Source organism: Hypanus sabinus, chromosome 27 (assembly GCF_030144855.1).
Source record: "Hypanus sabinus isolate sHypSab1 chromosome 27, sHypSab1.hap1, whole genome shotgun sequence".
NCBI classification, from domain to species: Eukaryota; Metazoa; Chordata; class Chondrichthyes; order Myliobatiformes; family Dasyatidae; genus Hypanus; species Hypanus sabinus.
The window spans coordinates 46,993,480-47,014,027 of record NC_082732.1 but is presented as its reverse complement, the minus strand read 5'-3'; the positions used below and the strand labels follow the sequence as shown (position 1 = coordinate 47,014,027).

At 41.4% G+C, this 20,548-nt stretch overlaps 1 protein-coding gene across 7 annotated transcripts in view; it reads left to right on the top strand.

The window, feature by feature from the left end:
• The window catches only part of cfap74 (cilia and flagella associated protein 74), a 460,813-nt gene that overhangs the window by 89,847 nt on the left and 350,418 nt on the right, over positions 1–20,548 (top strand). For 6 of the 7 annotated variants that reach the window (XM_059952430.1, XM_059952431.1, XM_059952429.1 and 3 more), the window contains one exon: positions 18,590–18,688. The exons of the other annotated variant lie outside the window; for it this stretch is intronic. In XM_059952430.1, the coding sequence (XP_059808413.1) occupies positions 18,590–18,688 (99 nt within the window). The remainder of the gene's footprint in view (positions 1–18,589; positions 18,689–20,548) is intronic. 7 annotated transcript variants of the gene reach the window in all.

Genomic DNA, 20,548 nt, shown 5'->3' with positions numbered 1-20,548 from the left:
GCCCCCAATCCAGGCAACATCCTTGTAAATCTCCTCTGTGGGCTTCCACACCCTTCCTGTAGTGAGGCGACCAGAACTGAGCACAGTACTCCAAGTGGGGTCCAAACAGGATCCCATAGAGCTACAGCATTACCTCTCGGCTCTTAAACTCAATCCCACAATTGATGAAGGCCACTGCACCGTATGCCTTCTTGACCAAAGGTTCTTGATTAGTAAGAGTAAGAGGAACTCAGTAGGTCAGGCAGTGTCTATGGAGAGGAATAAATAGTTGATGTTTCAGGCCAAGAACCTTCTTCAGGATCAACCTGACCTGCTGAGTTCCTCCAACATTTTGTGTGTGTTACTCTGGACTTCCAGCATCTGCAGAATCTTTTATGATTAGGATTTAAAATGGTGTCCTGTCCGTTTCCTCTCTGTGGGCAGTGAGATAAAGAAGTGATATTGTGGAGTTCTGTGTAAGGTTAATTATTGTCACTCAGGGCGGTCAACATGGGAAGGAAATATCCTGCTTTACCACAGGTTCTCTATAACAACATGGTTTTGTTACTATCTCAGGGTAGTATCTGGTGACATACACACACTTAGATAACAAATTTACTTTGTGTTTTGACATTAGTGGCCTATATCGAAAGGTGGTTGGTTACCTTCAGCAAGTTGATTGAGCTGGGAACAGCAAAATCAATGAAAAAAATATCAGCATTGATCTCAATAAAGTACTAGTTGTTTATTAGTTCTGACCTAATTAGTTTTGATTTCTTTCTACTTCATAAACATGATTTTTGGCCAAGAATGCAAATGTGCTAAGCACTGTGCATGTTTGCCCATGGACCCTCTGCAGATGGCATATTAAACAGCTCAAGCCGTTTCACAGGTGCTCCCTCTGTTCAGTAATAAACCTTTGCTGGCAGGAAACAGTGACCGATACTGAGGTCTTTGAAAGTGTAAAAATAACTGGTCTCAAGCATACAGTGCTAGAAATACAGGGTGGAACAGAGATGTCATCATAATGGAGGATTGTAATCCCCCAGGAGGAAAGCTGAGACAAGGTCAGCAATACAAGTTCAAAGGTCATATTATCAAAATGAGTATATATTCTAATTGTGTGTGGTGTGGTGCGATACAATAGCATCATAGTTAAGTTATTGGACAAGTATCCTGTGACTTAATCCATCTTAGTTGGAGAATTTACTTTCAAGTAATTAAATGCATCAGGAGAAAGAAACTGTGAGAGTGAAATTTTGGATTGTTGCAAAAACTAATGTACTTTAGGAAAGAAAATTTGCCATCCTTATCCATCAGACTAAATGTTAAGTGTTAGAATGGATGGATACTGAGAAGGACAGTAACTTTGAAGGCTATGCTTATAAACAATATTTATTAATATTTCCACTTCACTTGTGAATCTCAAATTATGTTTTTAACAAACAAAATAGAGGGTAATGGGTAAGCCTAGTAATTTCTAAGGTAGGGACATGTTTGGCACAACTTTGTGGGCCGAAGGACCTGTATTGTGCTGTAGATTTTCTATGTTTCTATGTAACAATTTAAGCTAGTAAGATATAACAGTATATTTTTAGGCATATTTTTTCCCTTTAAACAGAGATCAACTTGAAATCTGTTGTTTTCTGGCAGCAGAACAGTAAAATTTACTGTAAATTGACAAGAAAATAAATAAAATAAATAAATAAGCAGATAAATAGTGCAAAAAGAGAGCAAAATAGTGATGTAGTATTCATGGACCATTCAGAAATCTGAGGCAGAGAGGAAGAAGCTGTCCCTAAAGCATTTAAACATTGATTTAATTATAGACACAAGAGATTCAGAAACTCAGTTTCTGAAGAGATTCAGTTCCTCCAGCAATTTGTGTGTGTATCTCTGGATACTGGTGGGGTTAATGGCAGAGCAGAGGTGGCTGAAATTTCTGGGAATAATTCACAAAGTGCAGGATAGATATCAGGATAGATACCATAGAAGAAGCTGTTCTCAAATGGCAGTGGTAGGCAACCGTGGCTGACAAGGTAAGGGCATAAAAGAAAGGAAAGGACATATAAGGTAACAAAAGTGAGTGGGAAATTGGAAGCTTGGGAAGCTTTCAGAAACCAACAAATGGTAATTAAAAAGCTATAAGAAGGGAAAAGATGAAATATGAGGGCAAACTAACCAATAATATGGAGCAAGATACTAAAAGTTTTATCAGTTATATAAAGAGTGAAAGAGTTGAGAGTTGATATTGGACCACTGGAAAATGATGCTGGTGAGTTAGTAATGGAGAACAAAGAAATGGTAGATGAACTTAATGGGTACTTCGCGTCAGTCTTCACTGTGGAAGACACTGGCACGTGCCAGAGGACAATGAGTATCAGGGAGCAGGAGTGAGTGCTGTTGCTATTACAAAGGAGAAAATACTAGGCAAACTCAAAGGTCTTAAGGTGGATAAGTCACCTGGACCAGATGGACTATATCCCAAAGTTCTGCGAGAGGCTGCTGAAGAGATAATGGATGGATTGATCATGATCTTTCAAGAATCACTTGATTCTGGCATGGTCCCAGAGGACTGGAAGATTGAAAATGTCACTCCAGTCTTTAAGAAGGGTGGAAGGCAAAAGAAAGGAAATTATAGGCCAGTTAGCCTGACCTCAGTGGTTGGAAAAGTGTTGGAGTCTATCTTTAAGGATGAGATTTCGAGGTACTTGAAGACTAATGATAAAATAAATCAAAGTCAGTATTTTTTCTGTAAACCGAAACCTTGCCTGACAAATCTGATAAGACCATAAGAACTTAAGAAATAGGAGCAGGAGTAGACCATCTGGCCTATTGAGCCTGTTCCACCATTCAATAAGATCATGGCAGATCTGCCTTTTCTCCATAACCCTTAAGTCCCCTACTATGCAAAAATCTACCCAACCTTGTCTGAACTATATTTACTGAGGTCATCTCCACTGTGTCATTGGACTGAGAATTCCACAGATTCACTACTCCATGGGAAAAGCACTTCTTCCTCATCTTCATCCTAAATTTACACCCCCAAATCTTAAGATTATGTCCCCTAGTTCTAGTCTTACCTATTAGTGGAAACAACTTTACTTCCTCTATCTCATCTATCCCTTTTATAAATTTATATGTTTCTATAAGATCTCCTCTCACCCTTCTGAATTCCAGCAAGTCCAGTCCCAGGTGACTCAATCTCTTCTCATAATCTAACCCCTTCAACTCCTTTGCACCACCTCCAAAGCCAGTATATCCTTCCTCAAGTAAGGAGACCAGAACTGCATGAAGTACTTCAGATGCAGCCTCACCAATGCCCTATACAGTTGTAGCATAACCCTGCTCTTAAATTCAATCCCTCTAGCAATGCGACCCAACATTCCATTTGCTTTCTTGATAGCCTGTTGCACCTGCAAACCAACCTTTAGAAATACATGCTTAAGAACTCCCAAGTCCTTCTGTACAGCAGCGTGCTGCAATCTTTTACCATTTAATTAATAATCTGATCTTCCATTTTTCCTTCCAAAGTGGATGACCTTGCATTTATCAACATTGTACTCCATCTGCCAGTCCTTGCGCAGTCACTTAACCTATCTATATCTGTCCACAGATTCTCTGTGTCCTCTGCCCAATTTGCTTTTTCACTCAATTTAATGTCATCAGCAAAATTAGATACACTACATTTGGTTCCCTCTTCCAAATCGTTAATGTATATTGTGAACAATTACGGGCCTAGCACCAACCCCTGCAGCACTCCACTCACCACTGATTGCCAACCAGAGAAACACCCATGTATCCCAACTCTCTGCTTTCTATTAGTTAACCAATCCTCTATCCATGCTAATACATCACCCCCAACTGTATGCATCCTTATCTTATTGATAAGTCTTTTATGTGGTACCTTATTAAACACCTTCTGGAAAATCAAGTAAATTAAGTCCATCTGTTCCCCTCTATCCACTGCACTTGTTATATCCTCAAAGAACTCCAGTAAGTTTGTCAAACAGGACCTGCCTTTGCTGAATCCATGCTGCACCTGCATGATGGATCCATTCCTTTCAAGATGCCTCGCTAATTTCTTCTTTAATGATAGCTTCAAGTATTTTCCCAACTACAGATGTTAAACTAACTGGCCTATCGTTACCTGCCTTTTTGAACAGTGGCATGATATTTGCCATCTTCCAATTAGTTGGGACCTGCCCAGAGTCCAGAGAATTTTGGTAAATTATTACCTAAGCTTCCACTAAAACCTCTGCTATTTCTTTCAGTATCCTGGGATGCATTCCATCAGGACCAGGATACTTGTCTATCTTTAGCAACCCCCCCCCCCCCCTCACCGCCCCCAAGTTTTCTCAGCACTACCTCTTTGGTGATGGCTATAGTATCGAGGTCCTCACCACCCATCGCATCCATAACATCTCCATTTGGCATATTAGACATGTCCTCCACCATGAAGACTGACACAAAATAGTCATTCAAAGCCTCGGCAATTTCCTTATTACCCAATATCAATTCCCTTTTCTCGTCCTCCAAGGGACCTGCATACACTTTGGCTACCTTTTTCTGCTTTATATAATTATACAAACTTTTACAATCCATTTTTATATTTTGTGCTAGTTTATTTTCATAATCTATTTTCCCTTTCTTTATTGTTCACTTAATGGTTCTTTATTACTTTTTATGGTATTCCCAATACTCTTGGTGAGTTTGTATGCACGATCTTTTCATTTAATACCTTCCTTTATTTCCTTAGTTATCCATGGCTCTCCCCTCTCTTACTTTCCTTTCTTTTAACTGGAATATACTTCTTTCAGGCACTGTGAAAAATCTCTTTGAAAGTCCTCCACTGTTCCTCAACTGTCCCAACATATAGCCTGTGTTCTCAGTCTACACTAACCAAATCCAACGGAGATAGGGAGACCTCTTTGCCGAACATCTACACTCCAACCTCCACCCCCTCCTTTCATCATTTCCCACCCCCTTGTCCCTCTTTCATGTTATCTCCTTGCCCGCCCATTGTCTCCCTCTGGTGCTCCTCCTCCCTCCCTTTTTTCTTCCATGGCCTTCTGTCTCTTTCACCAATCAACTTCCTTAGATCTTTGCTTCATCCCTCCCCCTCCAAGTTTCACCTGTTGCCTGGTGTTTCACTCTCCTCTCCACTACCTTTCAAATCTACTCCTCAGCTTTTCTTCTCCTATCTTGCCAAAAGGTTTTGGCCCAAAATGTCAACTGTACCTATTTTGCCTGGCTGGCCTGCTGAGTTCCTCCAGCATTTTGTGTGTGTTGCTCCGATTTCCAGTATCTGCTGATGTTCTCTTGTTTGCCTCAGATATTTCTTGGTTTATTACCTGTGCCACTGTAATGTTATTATTCGGTGGCCTAGGAGAAATTCACACCAGTGATTTTTTAAAATCTATTCCTAATCTCTATCCAGATGGATTCAACATTCTGCTCCTTGAATTTTATATTGTCTCTCACTATCATCCTGGTCTCATCCTCAATTAAGAGCGCTACCCCACCTCCCTTACCTTCCTGCCTATCATTCCGTATTACCTGATATCCTTGGATATTTTAATTCCAATTCTCTCCACCCTGCAACAACATCTCTGTAATGGCTACTAAATCGTATCCCTTTAAACTGATTTGTGCCACAAATTCACAGACCTTGTTACGAATACGACGGGCATTCAGATAAAGTGCCTTTGCACTCATTGTGCCTTCAACTTTTCTGCCCTCCACCCTTTTTGCTTTTTTAACTTTTGCTTTTACTTTATCTTTATCCATACTTGTCTTTTTTACTTTATCTATATGCTCCAATTTGTTGAACCCACTCTGCTGCTATTTAGTTTAGAGCCCTATCCACCACCCTAATTATGTGATTCACTAGGATCCAGGTCCTCTCATGGTTCAGGTGGAGCCCATCCCAATGAGACAGCTTCCTCCTTCCCCAATACTGGTGCCACTTTCCCATGAATTCAAACCCACTTTTCCCACTCCAATTCTTGAGCCACGTATTTAACTCTGTAATCATCTTAACCCTGTGCCAATTTGCACGTGGCTCAGGTAGTAATTCAGAGATTACCATCTTTTTGGCTCTGCTTTTTTAAGTTAATCCCTAGCTGCTCAAATTCCCACAGTAGAAACTATTTCCTAGTCCTACCTATGTAATTGATACCCACATGGACCATGACAACTGGATCTTTCCCTTTCCACTGCAAATTCGCTGCAGGTCAGATAAGATGTCCTGAACCTGGGCATCAGGTAGGCCTGCTCTATCCCTGCAACAGAGAGCTTTGTCTATTCCCCTGACTATACTATCCCCAAGTACCACTACATTTCTCTTCTCTCCCCGCTTTGAATGGTTCCCTGAACCACAGTACCAGAGTTAGGTTGCTTATCCTTCCTACAACCACATAGGGAGCAAGAATCTCAGACCTGTTGGACAAGCTCAAGGGCTGGGGCTCCTCCAGCACTATCTCTTGGATCCCACTACCTGCCTCACTGGCAGTCACTGACTACAGACTGAATTTGAGGCAGCTAATTTAATGGGTGTGTCTACCTCCTGAAACAGAGCATTCAGGTAACTCTCCCCCTTCCTGTTGTGTCGCAGTACAGTATTTGAAGCTCAGGTTCCAGGTCATCATCTGGTCCTGAGTTCCTCGAACGGCCAACACTTGCTGCAGATGATGTGGTCACCAGGAACAACAATTTGGTCCACCTGCTCCCATATCATGCAGATACAGCACATCTCCTGATCCTGCATCTTCCTTCCTTTATTTAATTAGTTGTAGTTTGGTGACTTTTTTACTCAACCACTACAAAAGCTTTACCCGCTACTCAATTATGCCTCCTCACTGAAGCCTCTTGAGCCAGTGTCGGTAAACTCTGCTCTCTCCACCAGTAAACTATACCATGAAGCAACTCTTAGTTCCGCCTTGTTAGGCCTACAACAATTTTGCCACAATTCTAATAATCAGTTTACTTTTTTGCTTTGAAAAACACACTAAGCCCCTCTATTACGACTAGTACGAGTGAACTGTTTATGCAAAGGTGAAAAGATCAGCTACCCAAAACAGGGGACAGGCCAGAAAAAGAATTCCTTTGTAAGGCGACCAAACACAAGTTATATAAGCCGCTGCGTCCAAAATTTAAGATAGAACAAAAGAATGCTACATGTCAAACCAACCAAACCTCTTTCTCACACTTGCAGTCACTCACTCTCATGCTCTCCCAAACAGCACGCACAGTCAGACTGGAGTCTGCTACATCAGCACCAGCTCAACCCGGAAGTCATATTAGTTTGGAGAAAGACTGCATTCACTGAGCAACACACACATAATGCTGGAGGAGTTCAGCAGGAAGTAACAAGCAGGGTGGACAAAGTGAATATCATTAACTTGGATTTTCAGAAAGCATTGATGAGGTGCCGCACATGAGACTGCTTGACATGATAAAATCCTATGCCATTACAGGCAAGATACTGGCATGGATAGAGGAATGGCTGATGGGCAGGAGGCATTGAGAGGGAATAAAGGGGGCCTATTCTAGTTGGCTGCCAGTGACTTGTGGTGCACTCAAGGGTTAGTATTGAGACTGTTACTTTTCATATAACCATATAACAATCACAGCACGGAAACAGGCCATCTCGGCCCTCCTAGTCCGTGCCGAACTCTTAATCTCACCTAGTCCCACCTACCCGCACTCAGCCCATAACCCTCCACTCCTTTCCTGTCCATATACCTATCCAATTTTACCTTAAATGACACAACTAAACTGGCCTCTACTACTTCTACAGGAAGCTCATTCCATACAGCTATCTCTGAGTAAAGAAATACCCCCTCGTGTTTCCCTTAAACTTTTGCCCCCTAACTCTCCAATCATGTCCTCTCGTTTGAATCTCCCCTACTCTCAATGGAAACAGCCTATTCACGTCTACTCTATCTATCCCTCTCAAAATTTTAAATACCTCGATCAAATCCCCCGTCAACCTTCTACGCTCCATTGAATGGAGACCTAACTTGTTCAACCTTTCTCTGTAACTTAAGTGCTGAAACCCAGGTAACATCCTAGTAAATCGTCTCTGCATTCTCTCTAATTTATTGATATCTTTCCTACAATTTGGTGACTAGAACTGTACACAATATTCCAAATTTGGCCTTACCAATGCCTTGTACAATTCTAACATTACATCCCATCTTCTGTACTCATTGCTCTGATTTATAAAGGCCAGCGTTCCAAAAGCCTTCTTCACCACCCTATCTACATGAGACTCCACCTTCAGGGAATTATGCACTGTTATTCCTAGATCTCTCTGTTCCACTGCATTCCTCAATGCCCTACCATTTACCCTGTATGTTCTATTTTGATTATTCCTGCCAAAATGTAGAACCTCACACTTCTCAGCATTAAACTCCATCTGCCAACGTTCAGCCCATTCTTCTAACTGGCATAAATCTCCCTGCAAGTTTTGAAAACCCACCTCATTATCCACAACACCACCTACCTTAGTATCATCGGCATATTACTAATCCAATTTACCACCCCATCATCCAGATCATTTATGTATATTACAAACAACATTGGGCCCAAAACAGATCCCTGAGGCACCCCGCTAGTCACCGGCCTCCATCCCAATAAACAATTATCCACCACTGCTCTCTGGCATCTCCCATCTAGCCACTGTTGAATCCATTTTATTACTCCAGCATTAATACCTAACGACTGAACCTTCTTAACTAACCTTCCATGTGGAACTTTGTCAAAGGCTTTGCTGAAGTCCATATAGACTACATCCACTGCCTTACCCTTGTCAACATTCCTCGTAACTTCTTCAAAAAATTCAATAAGGTTTGTCAAACATGACCTTCCACGCACAAATCCATGCTGGCTACTCCTAATCAGATCCTGTCTATCCAGATAATTATAAATACTATCTCTAAGAATACCTTCCATTAATTTACCCAGCACTGATGTCAAACTGACAGGTCTATAATTGCTAGGCTTACTTCTAGAACCCTTTTTAAACAGTGGAACCACATGAGCAATACGCCAATCCTCTGGCACAATCCCCGTTTCTAATGACATCTGAAAGATCTCTGTCAGAGCTCCTGCTATCTCTACACAAACTTCCCTCAAGGTCCTGGGGAATATCCTATCAGGACGCGGAGATTTATCCACTTTTAAATTTCTTAAAAGCGCCAGTACTTCCACCTCTTTAATTGTCATAGGTCCATAACTTCCTTACTAGTTTCCCACACCTTACACAATTCAATATCCTTCTCCTTAGTGAATACCGAAGAGAAGAAATCATTCAAAATCTCTCCCATCTCCCTCGGCTCCACACATAGCTGATCACCCTGATTCTCTAAGGGACCAATTTTATTCCTCATTATCCTCTTGCTTTTAATATAACTGTAGAAACCTTTCGGATTTACTTTCACCTTATTTGCCAAACCAACCTCGTATCTTCTTTTAGCTTTTCTAATCTCTTTCTTAAGATTCCTTTTACATTCTTTATATTCCTCGAGCAATTCCTTTACTCCATGCTGCCTATATCTATTGTAGACATCCCTCTTTTTCCAAACCAAATTTCTAATATCCCTTGAAAACCATGGTGCTTTCAAACCTTTAACCTTTCCTTTCAACCTAACAGGAACATAAAGATTCTGTACCCTCATAATTTCACCCTTAAATAACCTCCATTTCTCTATTACATCCTTCCCATAAAATAACTTGACCCAATCCACTCTCTCTAAATCCCTTCGCATCTCCTCAAAGTTAGTCTTTCTCCAATCAAAAATCTCAACTCTAGGTCCAGTCCTGTCCTCCTCCATAATTATATTGAAGCTAATGCTATTGTGATCACTGGACCTGAAGTGCTCCCCAACACATACATCTGTCAGCTGACCTATCGCATTCCCTAACAGGAGATCCAACACTGCCCCATCTCTAGTCGGTACTTCTATGTATTGTTGCAAAAAACTATCCTGCACACATTTCACAAACTCTAAACCATCCAGCCCTTTTACAGAATGAGCTTCCCAGTCTACGTGTGGAAAATTAAAATCTCCCACAATCACCACCTTGTGTTTACTACAAATATCTGCTATCTCCTTACACATTTGCTCTTCCAACTCACGCTCCCCATTAGGTGGCCTATAATACACTCCTATCAGTGTTACTACACCTTTCCCATTCCTCAATTCCACCCAAATAGCCTCCCTAGAGGAGCTCTCTAATCTATCCTTCCAAAGCACCGCCATAAGATTTTCTTGGACAAGCAATGCAACACCTCCTCCTCTGGCCCCTCCTACTCTATCACACCTGAAGCAACTAAATCCAGGAATATTTAGTTGCCAATCACACCCTTCCTGCAACCATGTTTCACCAATAGCTACAACATCATAATTCCAGGTATCAATCCACGCTTTAAGCTCATTCACCTTTCTTACAATGCTCCTAGCATTAAAATAGATACATTTAAGATACTCTCCACCTCCTCCTCTCTTTTCATCCCTAACAATGTATTCAAATTTATTATCCTTTTCTTTCTTCTCCCCTACATTTTCGGGCTGAGCGCATCCCTTCTCCATCACCTGCCTTTCCTCCCTCACACACTGTCTACTTACTTGCTCTACTGGTGAACTAACCTCCTCTCCCATAGTTTCCTCAAATTGATTCCCGCCCCCCCATCTTACTAGTTTAAAGTCTGCCCTGTAGCCCTAGCAAACCTCCCCGCTAGGATATTGGTCCCCCCAGGATTCAAGTGTAACCCGTCCTTCTTGAACAGGTCACGCCTGCCCCAGAAGAGGTCCCAGTGATCCAGAAACTTGAATCCCTGCCCCCTGCTCCAATCCCTCAGCCACGCATTCATCCTCCACCTAATTCCATTCCTACTCTCACTGTCACGTGGCACAGGCAGTAATCCCGAGATTACTACCTTTGCGGTCCTTCTTCTTAACTGCCTTCCTGACTCCCTATACTCTTGTTTCAGGACCTCTTCCCCTTTCCTACCTATGTCATTGATATAGTTTGTCAATGATTTAGATAATGGAATTGATGACCTTTTGTCAAAGTTAGCAATGATATGAAGATAGGTGGAGGGGTGGGTAGTGCTGAGGAAGCAATGCGTTTGCAACAGGCCTTAGACAAACTGGAAGAATGGGCAAAAAGTGGCAGATGGAATACAGTGCTGGGAAATGTATGATAATGCATTTTGGTAAAAGGAAAAATAGTGCAGATGATTAGAAAATTCAAACATCCAAGATGCAGAGACTTCGTGCAAGACTCCCAGATGGTCAATTTACAGGTTGAGTTTGTGCTAAAGAAGGCAAATGTAATGTTGCCATTTATTTCAAGAAGAATAGAATATTAAAGCAAGGAGATAATGCTGAGGCTTTATAAGACACTAGTCTTGCTTGTCCTAGTTTAGAGAAATTTTGGAGAGAAGTTTTTTCATCTTTATCCCATGTTCTTAATTGCCACTTAGAACCTAATCCTCTGATTGCCCTGTATGGTACCTTGGGTGAGGCAGATATGCATTTGAGTCCAACTAAACGCCGAACATTATCTTTTGCCTCTTTTTTGGCTAGACGCTTGGTTCTCCTTAAGTGGAGAGATGTTGCTCCACCCACTTATGCTCAATGGCTTAATGATATTATGTTCTGTTTAGATCTCAAAAAAATTCATTACTCACTTCTCAACATGGACATAAAATTTCAAAAGGTGTGAGGACCTTTTCTTGATTATTTTCAAAACTCCTCTTCAGATTAAGCTTATTCTTTTTAATCCCTTACTTTCAACTTTTTTTCCCTCTGGAGGTTTTATGGTTTCTTTTTGATGGAAATTATATTATAGTTTTCATAGTAGGCATCAATATTCTTTTTTTTAGCTATATTTACAGTTTTGGGGGTTTGAATGCTCTCTTTATTTTTCTCATATTGTAATGGGTGGCCTGGAGTTTCTTAGTGGGAGGGAGGGGAGGATACTAACTTTATATGATTTTATTCTTGGTGCTGTTTCCTTATTGTTATGAATTATACTTTTGATATGTTTATTTTGCACTGTATTAATTCTCATTTTGCTGTTGGGTCTTTTTTTCTTTGTAGTTGGTTTGTAGAAGTGCATAAAAAAAAAATCAATAAAAAAATAAGACACTAGTCAGGCCATGCTTGAGCCCTATATCTCAGAAAGGATGTGTTGTCATTGGAGAGAGTCCAAAGAGGTGGTTCACGAGGATGATTCCAGGAATGAAGGGGTTAACATAGGAGGAATGTTTGGCTGCTTTGGAATTTAGAAGAATGCTTGGGGATCTCATTGAAACCTACTGAATGTTGAAAGGACTAGATAAGGTGGATGTGGAGAGGATGTTTCCTCTGGTGGGTATATCCAGAACTAGAGGGCACAGCTTCAAAGCTGAGGGGGCAACCGTTTAGCAGAGAGGTAAGGAGGAATTTTTTTAACCTGAGAGTAGTGAATCTGTGGAATGCTCTGCCACAGACTGCAGTGGAGGCCAAATTTGTGGGTATATTTAAAGTGGAAGTTGATGGTTTCCTGTTTGGTCAGGGGATCAAAGGATATGGCAAGAAGACAGATGTATGAGGTTGAGTTGAATCAGGATCAGCCATGATAGAATGGCGGAGTAGACTTGATGGGCTGAATGGCCTAAATTTTGCTCCTGTGTCTTATGGTTGTATGGATTTCCAGCGTTTGTAGATGCTGCATGACCTGCTGAGTTGTTCTCTATCTTCTGGACTCTTCACACACAGGTGTCTAAAGTTTATAGAGAATGGTGCAAAAAACAAAAAAAAAATCAATGAGTGACAGTGCTGTGAGCAAAAACACCTTGAGGGAGGTCAGAAGGGAGTGGCCAGACTGGTTCAAGCTGACAGGAAGGCAACAATAACTCAAATAACCACACTTCACAACAGTGGTGTGCAGAAGAGCACCTTGAATGCACAACTCATCTAACAAAGTGATGGTCTATAGCAGCAGAAGGCCATGAACATGCACTCAGTAGCTACGTTATTAGGTACAAGAGGTATCTAAATAAAGTGGCCATTGAGTGTATATTAGAAGAATAAATTTTTGCATGAAAAATGTTGTTTACTGAATACAAATAATTTAAAAACATTGTTTCCTTTAGTTAAACTTGAAAACTTTATGTTAAAAAGTAGAGGTTGATAGGTTTTTGATTAGTAAGAGTGTTTAAGCGTAGCAGGTGTAGTAAGAGTGTTACTCTTACTAAGTAAGTTACTTACTAAGTTACTTAGTAAGAGTGTTTAAGAGAGTGTCTAAGAGAGTGTCTGACACTCTCAAAACGGACGGGTTACACCTGAACCTGAAGGGGACCAATATCCTGGCGGGAAGGTTTAATAGAGCTGTTAGGGAGGGTTTAAACTAATTTGGCAGGGGGATGGGAACCGGAATGATAGACTGGAAGAAGGTGAAAACAGGAATAAATCTAAGATAGTGAGCAGTAAAGATGTCAGGGAGGACAGAAGGTGATGGGGCAATTTTGCAGCCATTGGGATGAGTTGCAGTGCAATGAAGTTACAGTGCAATCAAAGAAAAAAGTAGCAAATACTAGTCTTAAGGTGTTATACTTAAATGCATGCAACATAAGGAATAAAGTGGATGATCTTGTCGTACAGCTACAGATTAGCAGGTATGATATTGTGGCCGTCACTGAGGCTAAAGGGTGCATATCTTTGGGAGCTGAATGTCCAAGGATACACGGTGTATTGGAAGGATAGGCAGGTAGGCAGAAGGGGTGGTGTGGCTTTATTGCTAAGAAATGACATTAAATCGTTAGAAAGAGGTGACATAGGATTGGAAGGTGCAGAATCTTTATGGGTCGAGCTAAGAAATTGCAGGGGTTAAAAGGACTCTGATGGCAGTTATATACAGGCCTCCTAACAGCTGCAGTCATGTGGACTACAAATTACACCAGGAAATAGAAAAGACTTGCCAGAAGAGCAGTGTTATGATAATCATTGGGGATTTTAACATGCAAGTGGATTGGGAAAATCAGGTCGGCACTGGATCTCAAGAGAGAGAATTTGTAGAAGAATGTCTACGAGATGGCTTTTTAGAACAGCTTGTTCTTGAGCCCACTAGGGGATCGGCTGTACTGGATTGGGTATTGTGTAATGAACCAGAGGTGATTAGAGAGACTGAGGTGAAGGAAACCTTAGGAGACAGTGATCATAACATGATTGAGTTCACTGTGAAATTTGAGAAGGAGAAGCCAAAATCTGATGTGTTGGTATTTCAGTGGAGTAAAGGAAATTACAATGGCATGAGAGAGGAACTGGCCAAAGTTGACTGTAAAGGGAAACTAGCAGGAAGGACGGCAGAGCAGCAGTGGCCAGCGTTTATGTGAGAAGTGAGGAAAGTGCAAGACAGATAAATTCCAAAAAAGAAGAAATTTTCAAATGAAAAAAGGATGTAACCGTGGCTGACAAGAGAAGTCAAAGCCAAAGTTAAAGCAAAGGAGAGGGCATACAGGCATACCCCCACTTTACGAAAGTTCACTTTACGCCACTTTGCTTTCACGAAAGACCTACATTAGTACCTGTTTTCACTAACTGAAAGAAATCCGAAGAGGATTTTCACATTTATGAAAAAAGGCGAAAAATGAAAATAGCGTTCTGTATTTGTTTTGCAGCGAGCCATTATAGAGGCAGCGCGCACCCCGAGCAGTAAGAGTGGCAAAATGTGAAAATGGCGTTCAGTGTTTGTTTTGCAGCGAGCCGTTATAGAGGCAGCATGCACCCCAAGCAGTGAGATTGGCATCGCCAAACATCTTCCCCAGGAACTACACTCAGCATCAAGCTGCCATAGCTTTGAACTAAGTGAGATTTTCGCTACGATTGACAGTGCTGCAATGATTGCAGAAAAGTGTGACTTTAATTTTGAAAGGGCACGTAGGTTTAGGGCAGGTTTGCAGGATGTTTTGAGTGCTTACAAAGAACTGTGTGATAGAAAAGTGCATGAATCTTCCAGTGTGCTCGCTGTTTTCCCAATTCTGGTAAGTGAAACTACATTATACATACATTATTTCTTCTTTATATAGGCTGTGTATTTATCATATCATTCCTGCTTTTACCATATGTTAGTGTTATTTTAGGTTTTGTGTGTTATTTGGTATGATTTGGTAGGTTACTTTTTGGGCCTGGGAACATTTTTTAAAATGTTTTTAAAATTTAAAAAAAATTTCCCATATAAATTAATGGTAATTGCTTCTTCGCTTTATGCTATTTCTGCTTACGGAAGGTTTCATAGGAACACTCTACTTTCGGATAGTGGGGGAAACCTGTACAAGGAAGTAAAAATTAGTGGGAAGACAGAGGATTGGGAAGTTTTTAAAAGCATACAAAAGGAAACTAAGAAGGTTATTAAGAGGGAAAAGATGAACTATGAAAGGAAACTAGCAAATAATATCAAAGAGGATAACCACATAACAATTACAGCATGGAAACAGGCCATCTTGGCCCTTCTAGTCCGTGCCCATCTTGACCCTTCTAGTCTGTTTTAGGATACTAAAAGCTTTTTCAAGTACATAAAGAGTAAAAGACAGGTGAGGGTAGATATAGGACCGATAGAAAATGATGCTGGAGAAATTGTAATGGGAGATAAGGAGATGGTGGAGGAACTGAACAAGTATTTTGCATCAGTCTTCACTGAGGAAGACATCAGCAGTATATCGGACACTCAAGGGTGTCAGGGAAGAGAAGTGTGCGCAATCACAATTACGACAGAGAAAGTACTCAGTAAGCTGAATAGTCTAAGGGTAGATAAATCTCCCAAACCAGATGGAATATACCCTTGTGTTCTGAAGGAAATAGCTGTGGAGATTGTGGAGGCATTAGCAATAGATTCTGGCAAGGTTCCGGAGGACTGGAAGATTGCAGATGTCACTCCGCTATTTAAGACGGGGGCAAGGTAGCAAAAAGGAAATTATAGACACGTTAGCTTGACATCGGTGGTTGGGAAGTTGTTGGAGTCGATTGTCAAGGATGAAGTTACGGAGTACCTGGAGGCATATGACAAAATAAGCAGAACTCAGCATGGTTTGCTTAAAGGAAAATCCTGCCTGACAAACCTATTGCAATTTTTGAGGCTATTACAAGTAGGCTAGACAAGGGAGATGCAGTGGATGTTGTGTATTTGGATTTTCAGAAGGCCTTTGACAAAGTGCCGCACATGAGGCTGCTAAACAAGATAAGAGCCCATGGAATTACGGGTGTTACGTACCCGTGACACGTGACAGTGGTGTACTTGTCACGTGACTGGTGTTGAAGCTATACTGGACTTGAGGTAATGGTCTTGTGATGGTGGAGTGACGTCATTTTCCCGCCAGTAGAGGTCATGTGACAGGTTTTTTTTACAGTGTATAAAAGGAGGACCCCTCCCTGTGAGGAGGGACAGTTCGTGGCAGGATTTGCCATGTTGACTTCATGCCACTGCGTGATTTAATGTTATGACGCAGTTTAGTTGAAAGATGTTTTATCTAATACCTAAAGTTTAAAAGGTCATTGCCAGCAGTTTCTTTATAATACTGCTAGTTGAGAATTAGTGGAGAGTGAAGATTGGAGTTCGGGAGTTAAAAGATCGAGGAAAGTCGATTTCGACGGTGAAACAGGTTCGACCTTGTCTGATCCTCATTCGGAAGGAATTCGTTGACTGTGCCCATGTTTATCCCTGTGAATAGCAGAAAGGATTGGGAACAGTTTTGTAAAGGAAAGGTCAGTGCCTTTAAGCCGTTTCATTTCACCTTCGTAAATTCTTCGTGGGAAAAGTTCGATTTGGAACCGCAACGAGACGACGTGAAAGAGAATTTAAATCGTCTTAAAAAGTCTCTCCCTTAAATGGACTGTAAGCATTTTGAACTTTTGCAATACTACTTTGAAGAACTGTTTTTGCAACATCGCTTTAAGAACTGGTTAAGCTGCCGCACAGCAGCTGATTTCCAGTTACGTTAGTGATTTGTTTACTTTTGGGGGGTTTGTTTTCAGTGTTATAAAAACCCCTGCCTCACTCATATATTTATTGTTGCTTGAATCCGTAACACGGGAAAGTTACATACGTGAATAGAGCATTGGCTGATTGGCAGGAAATAGATAGTGGGAATAAAGGGATCCCATTCTGGTTGGCTGCCGGTTACCAGTGGTGTTCCACAGGGGTCTGTGTTGGGGCCGCTTCTTTTTACGTTGTATATCAACGATTTGGATTATGGCTTTGTGGCTAAGTTTGCTGATGATACAAAGATAGGTGGAGGGGCCGGTAGTGCTGAGGAAACAGAGAGTCTGCCGAGAGACTTGGAGAGATTGGGAGAATGGGCAAAGAGTGGCAAATGAAATACAATGTTGGAAAGTGTATGTATGGTCATGCACTTTGGCAGAAGAAATAAACGGGCAGACTATTATTAAAATGGGGTGAGAATTCAAAGTTCTGAGATGCAACGGGACTTGGGAGTCCTCATGCAGAATACCCTTAAGGTTAACCTCCAGGTTGAGTCGGTGGTGAAGAAGGTGAATGCAATGTTGGCATTCATTTCTGAGGAATAGAGTATAGGAGCTGGGATGTGATGTTGAGGCTCTATAAGGCACTGGTAAGACCTCGCTTGGAGTACTGTGTGCAGTTTTGGGCTCCTTATTTAAGAAAGGATGTGCTGATGTTGGAGAGGGTTCAGAGAAGATTCACTAGAATGATTCCAGGAGCGTTTGACCGCTCTTGGACTATACTCCTTGGAGTTTAGAAGAATAAGGGGAGACCTCATAGAAACATTTTGAATGTTGAAAGGCATGGACAGAGTGGATGTGGCAAAGTTGTTTTCCATGGTGGGGGAGCCTAGTACGAGAGTGCATGACTTAAGGATTGAAGGGCGCCCATTCAGAACAGAAATGCAAAGAATTTTTTTTTCGCCAGAGGGTGGTGAATCTGTGGAATTCGTTGCCATGGGCGGCAGTGGAGGCCAAGTCACACAGTGCATTTAAGGCAGAGATTGATAGGTATCTGAGTAGCCAGAGCATCAAAGGTTATGGTGAGAAGGCAGGGGAGTGGGACTAAATGGGAGAATGGATCAGTTCATGATAAAATGGCGGAGCAGACTCGATGGGCCGAATGGCCAACTTATGCTCCTTTGTCTTATGGTCTAAGAGTGATTAGTAAGATTAGTAAAATAGGGTTGAGAGGGATAATAAGTCAACCATGATAGAATGGAGGAGCAGACTCGATGAGCCAAATGGCCTAATTCTGCTCCTATGACTTGTGCTGTTATAATTAAAAGCAATCTTGGTGCCCAAAAGACTAAGCATCAAAACTCTTATAAGACTAATAACAACAGGAAAATTTAGTGATATAATAGAATATATCAGAATAAAATTGGGCCTAGGCCTGAAACATCGACTCTTTATTCTTCTTTATTCATAGGTATGCCTGATCTGCTGTTCCTCCAGCATTTTGTGTGTGTTGCTCCAGATTTCCAGCATCTGCAGAATCTTGTGTTAATAGTATAAGCGAATTTCATGAAATATTTGATGTTCTGTAGGCTGTATCCTTACTCTGTGAATTGGTTCATTGGTGTGTTTGCTAATTTTAGAGACAAATTAAAAGAATGTCGGGGGAGATTGGAAACTTTAATGGAACAAAGAAACAAAGTGGAAGAAGATATTCAAGAGCAAGAAATGGTCAACAATATGTAAGCAATATGTCTGAGATTTACTTCATAATTTCACAACTGTAGAAATAATTTCTCTAACATCTTGTTTGGTGGATATCTTAGTGAATTAAATCATGAAGGGGATGGATAAAGTGAACACACTCAATCTCTTTCCCAGGGTTTGGGAATCAAATACTAGAAGACATATGTTTAAGAGAAGAGAAGAGGGCATTAGCAGCGGACCAATTGATTCACAGAGAGAGAGAGAGAGAGCGAGCTTTGCACTGGTCGAGGAGAAGCATTTAAAAAATAAGCGTTGTGCAAGGCTCACCACATTAGTGGCAGACCAATCAATTCACAGAGAGAGAGAGAGAGCTTCCCACAGGTCAAGAGAAGAGTTTAGAAGAGGAACATTTCACGGGGTTCGGTGTATTAGTAGCAAACCAATTGATTCGTGATTCATTAGCGGGAGCAAATAAAAGTAAAGCAGGGTCAAGGCAGAGCAGCCATTGTGTGATTGGACCAGTGTAGGAGTGGGAACTTGAGGCTTTGTCTCAAGAGGCTTCAACAGGGAGGCACAGGTAAGTAGCAGTTATGGCTGTTGTAGTGGTTGAATAAAAGGTCTCTAAATTACAGCTAATTAAATAAAGTAGGGATAATGCAGGATCAGGTGAAGTGCTGTAACTGCATGATGTGGGAGCTAGTGGACCCCATTATGGTTTCTGGTGACCACATCTGCAGCAGGTGTTGGCTGCTCGAGGAATTCAGGCTCAAAGTTGATAACCTGGAATATGAGCTTCAAACACTGTGGACAATCAGGGAGGGGGAGAGTTACCTGGATTCTCTGCTTTACGAGGTAGCCACACTCATTAGATTAGCTGTCTCAAATCGGTCTGTAGTCAGGAACAAGAGGATGTGACTGTGAGTGAAATGGGTAGTGGGATCTGATAGACAGTACTGGAAGAGCCTCAGCCCTTGAGCTTGTCCAACAGGTCTGAGATTCTTGCTCCCTGTGTGGATGAGAGTGGAGCTATAGGAAGGATGAGCAACCTAACTGTGACACTGTAGTTCAGGGAGCCATTCAAGAGGGGAAAAAGAAAAGAAATGTAGTGGTAATTGTGGATAGTATAGTCGAGGGAATAGACAGAGTTCTCTGTCGTGAGGATACAGCGTCCCAAAGGCTGTGTTGCCTGCCTAGTACCTGGGTTCGGAAGATCTTATCTGACCTGCAGAGGAATTTGCAGTGGGAAGGAAAAGATCCAATTGTCGTAGTCCACGTGGGTACCAACAACATAAGTAGAATGAGGACAGAGGTTCTGCTGAGGGAAATTGAGCGTCTAGGGACTAAATTACAAAGCAGAACAAAAAAGATGGTAATCTCTGGATTACTACCTGAGCCACATGTAAATTGGCATAGGGTCAAGAAGATTAGAGAGTTAAATCTGTGGCTGAAGAATTGGTGTGGGAGAAGTGGGTTTGAATTCATGGGAAGTTGGCACCAGTATTGGGGAAGAAAGGAGCTGTACCAGTGGGACGGTCTTCACCGGAACCGTGATGGGACCTAGATCCTAACGAATCGCACAAATAGGGCTGTGGATAGGGCTTTAACTCAATCATGGGGGGTGGGGTACAACAGATTGGAGAAAAATGGATAAAGTAAAAGAGAAAAGTGTGGATAAAGATGAAGAGAAAGCAAAAGATAAAGAAAGTAAGGGTGGAGTAAAGAAAAGTCAAGTGCAAGAGGGAAAAGGATTACAAGATTTTAAAAACACAATGATTGTAAGGGCACTCTATCTGAATGAATGGCCATGGTGTTCGAAATATGGTCAGTGAGCTTGTGGCACAAATCAGTACAAAGGTGTTTGATTTAGTGGTCATTACAGAAATGTGGTCACAGTG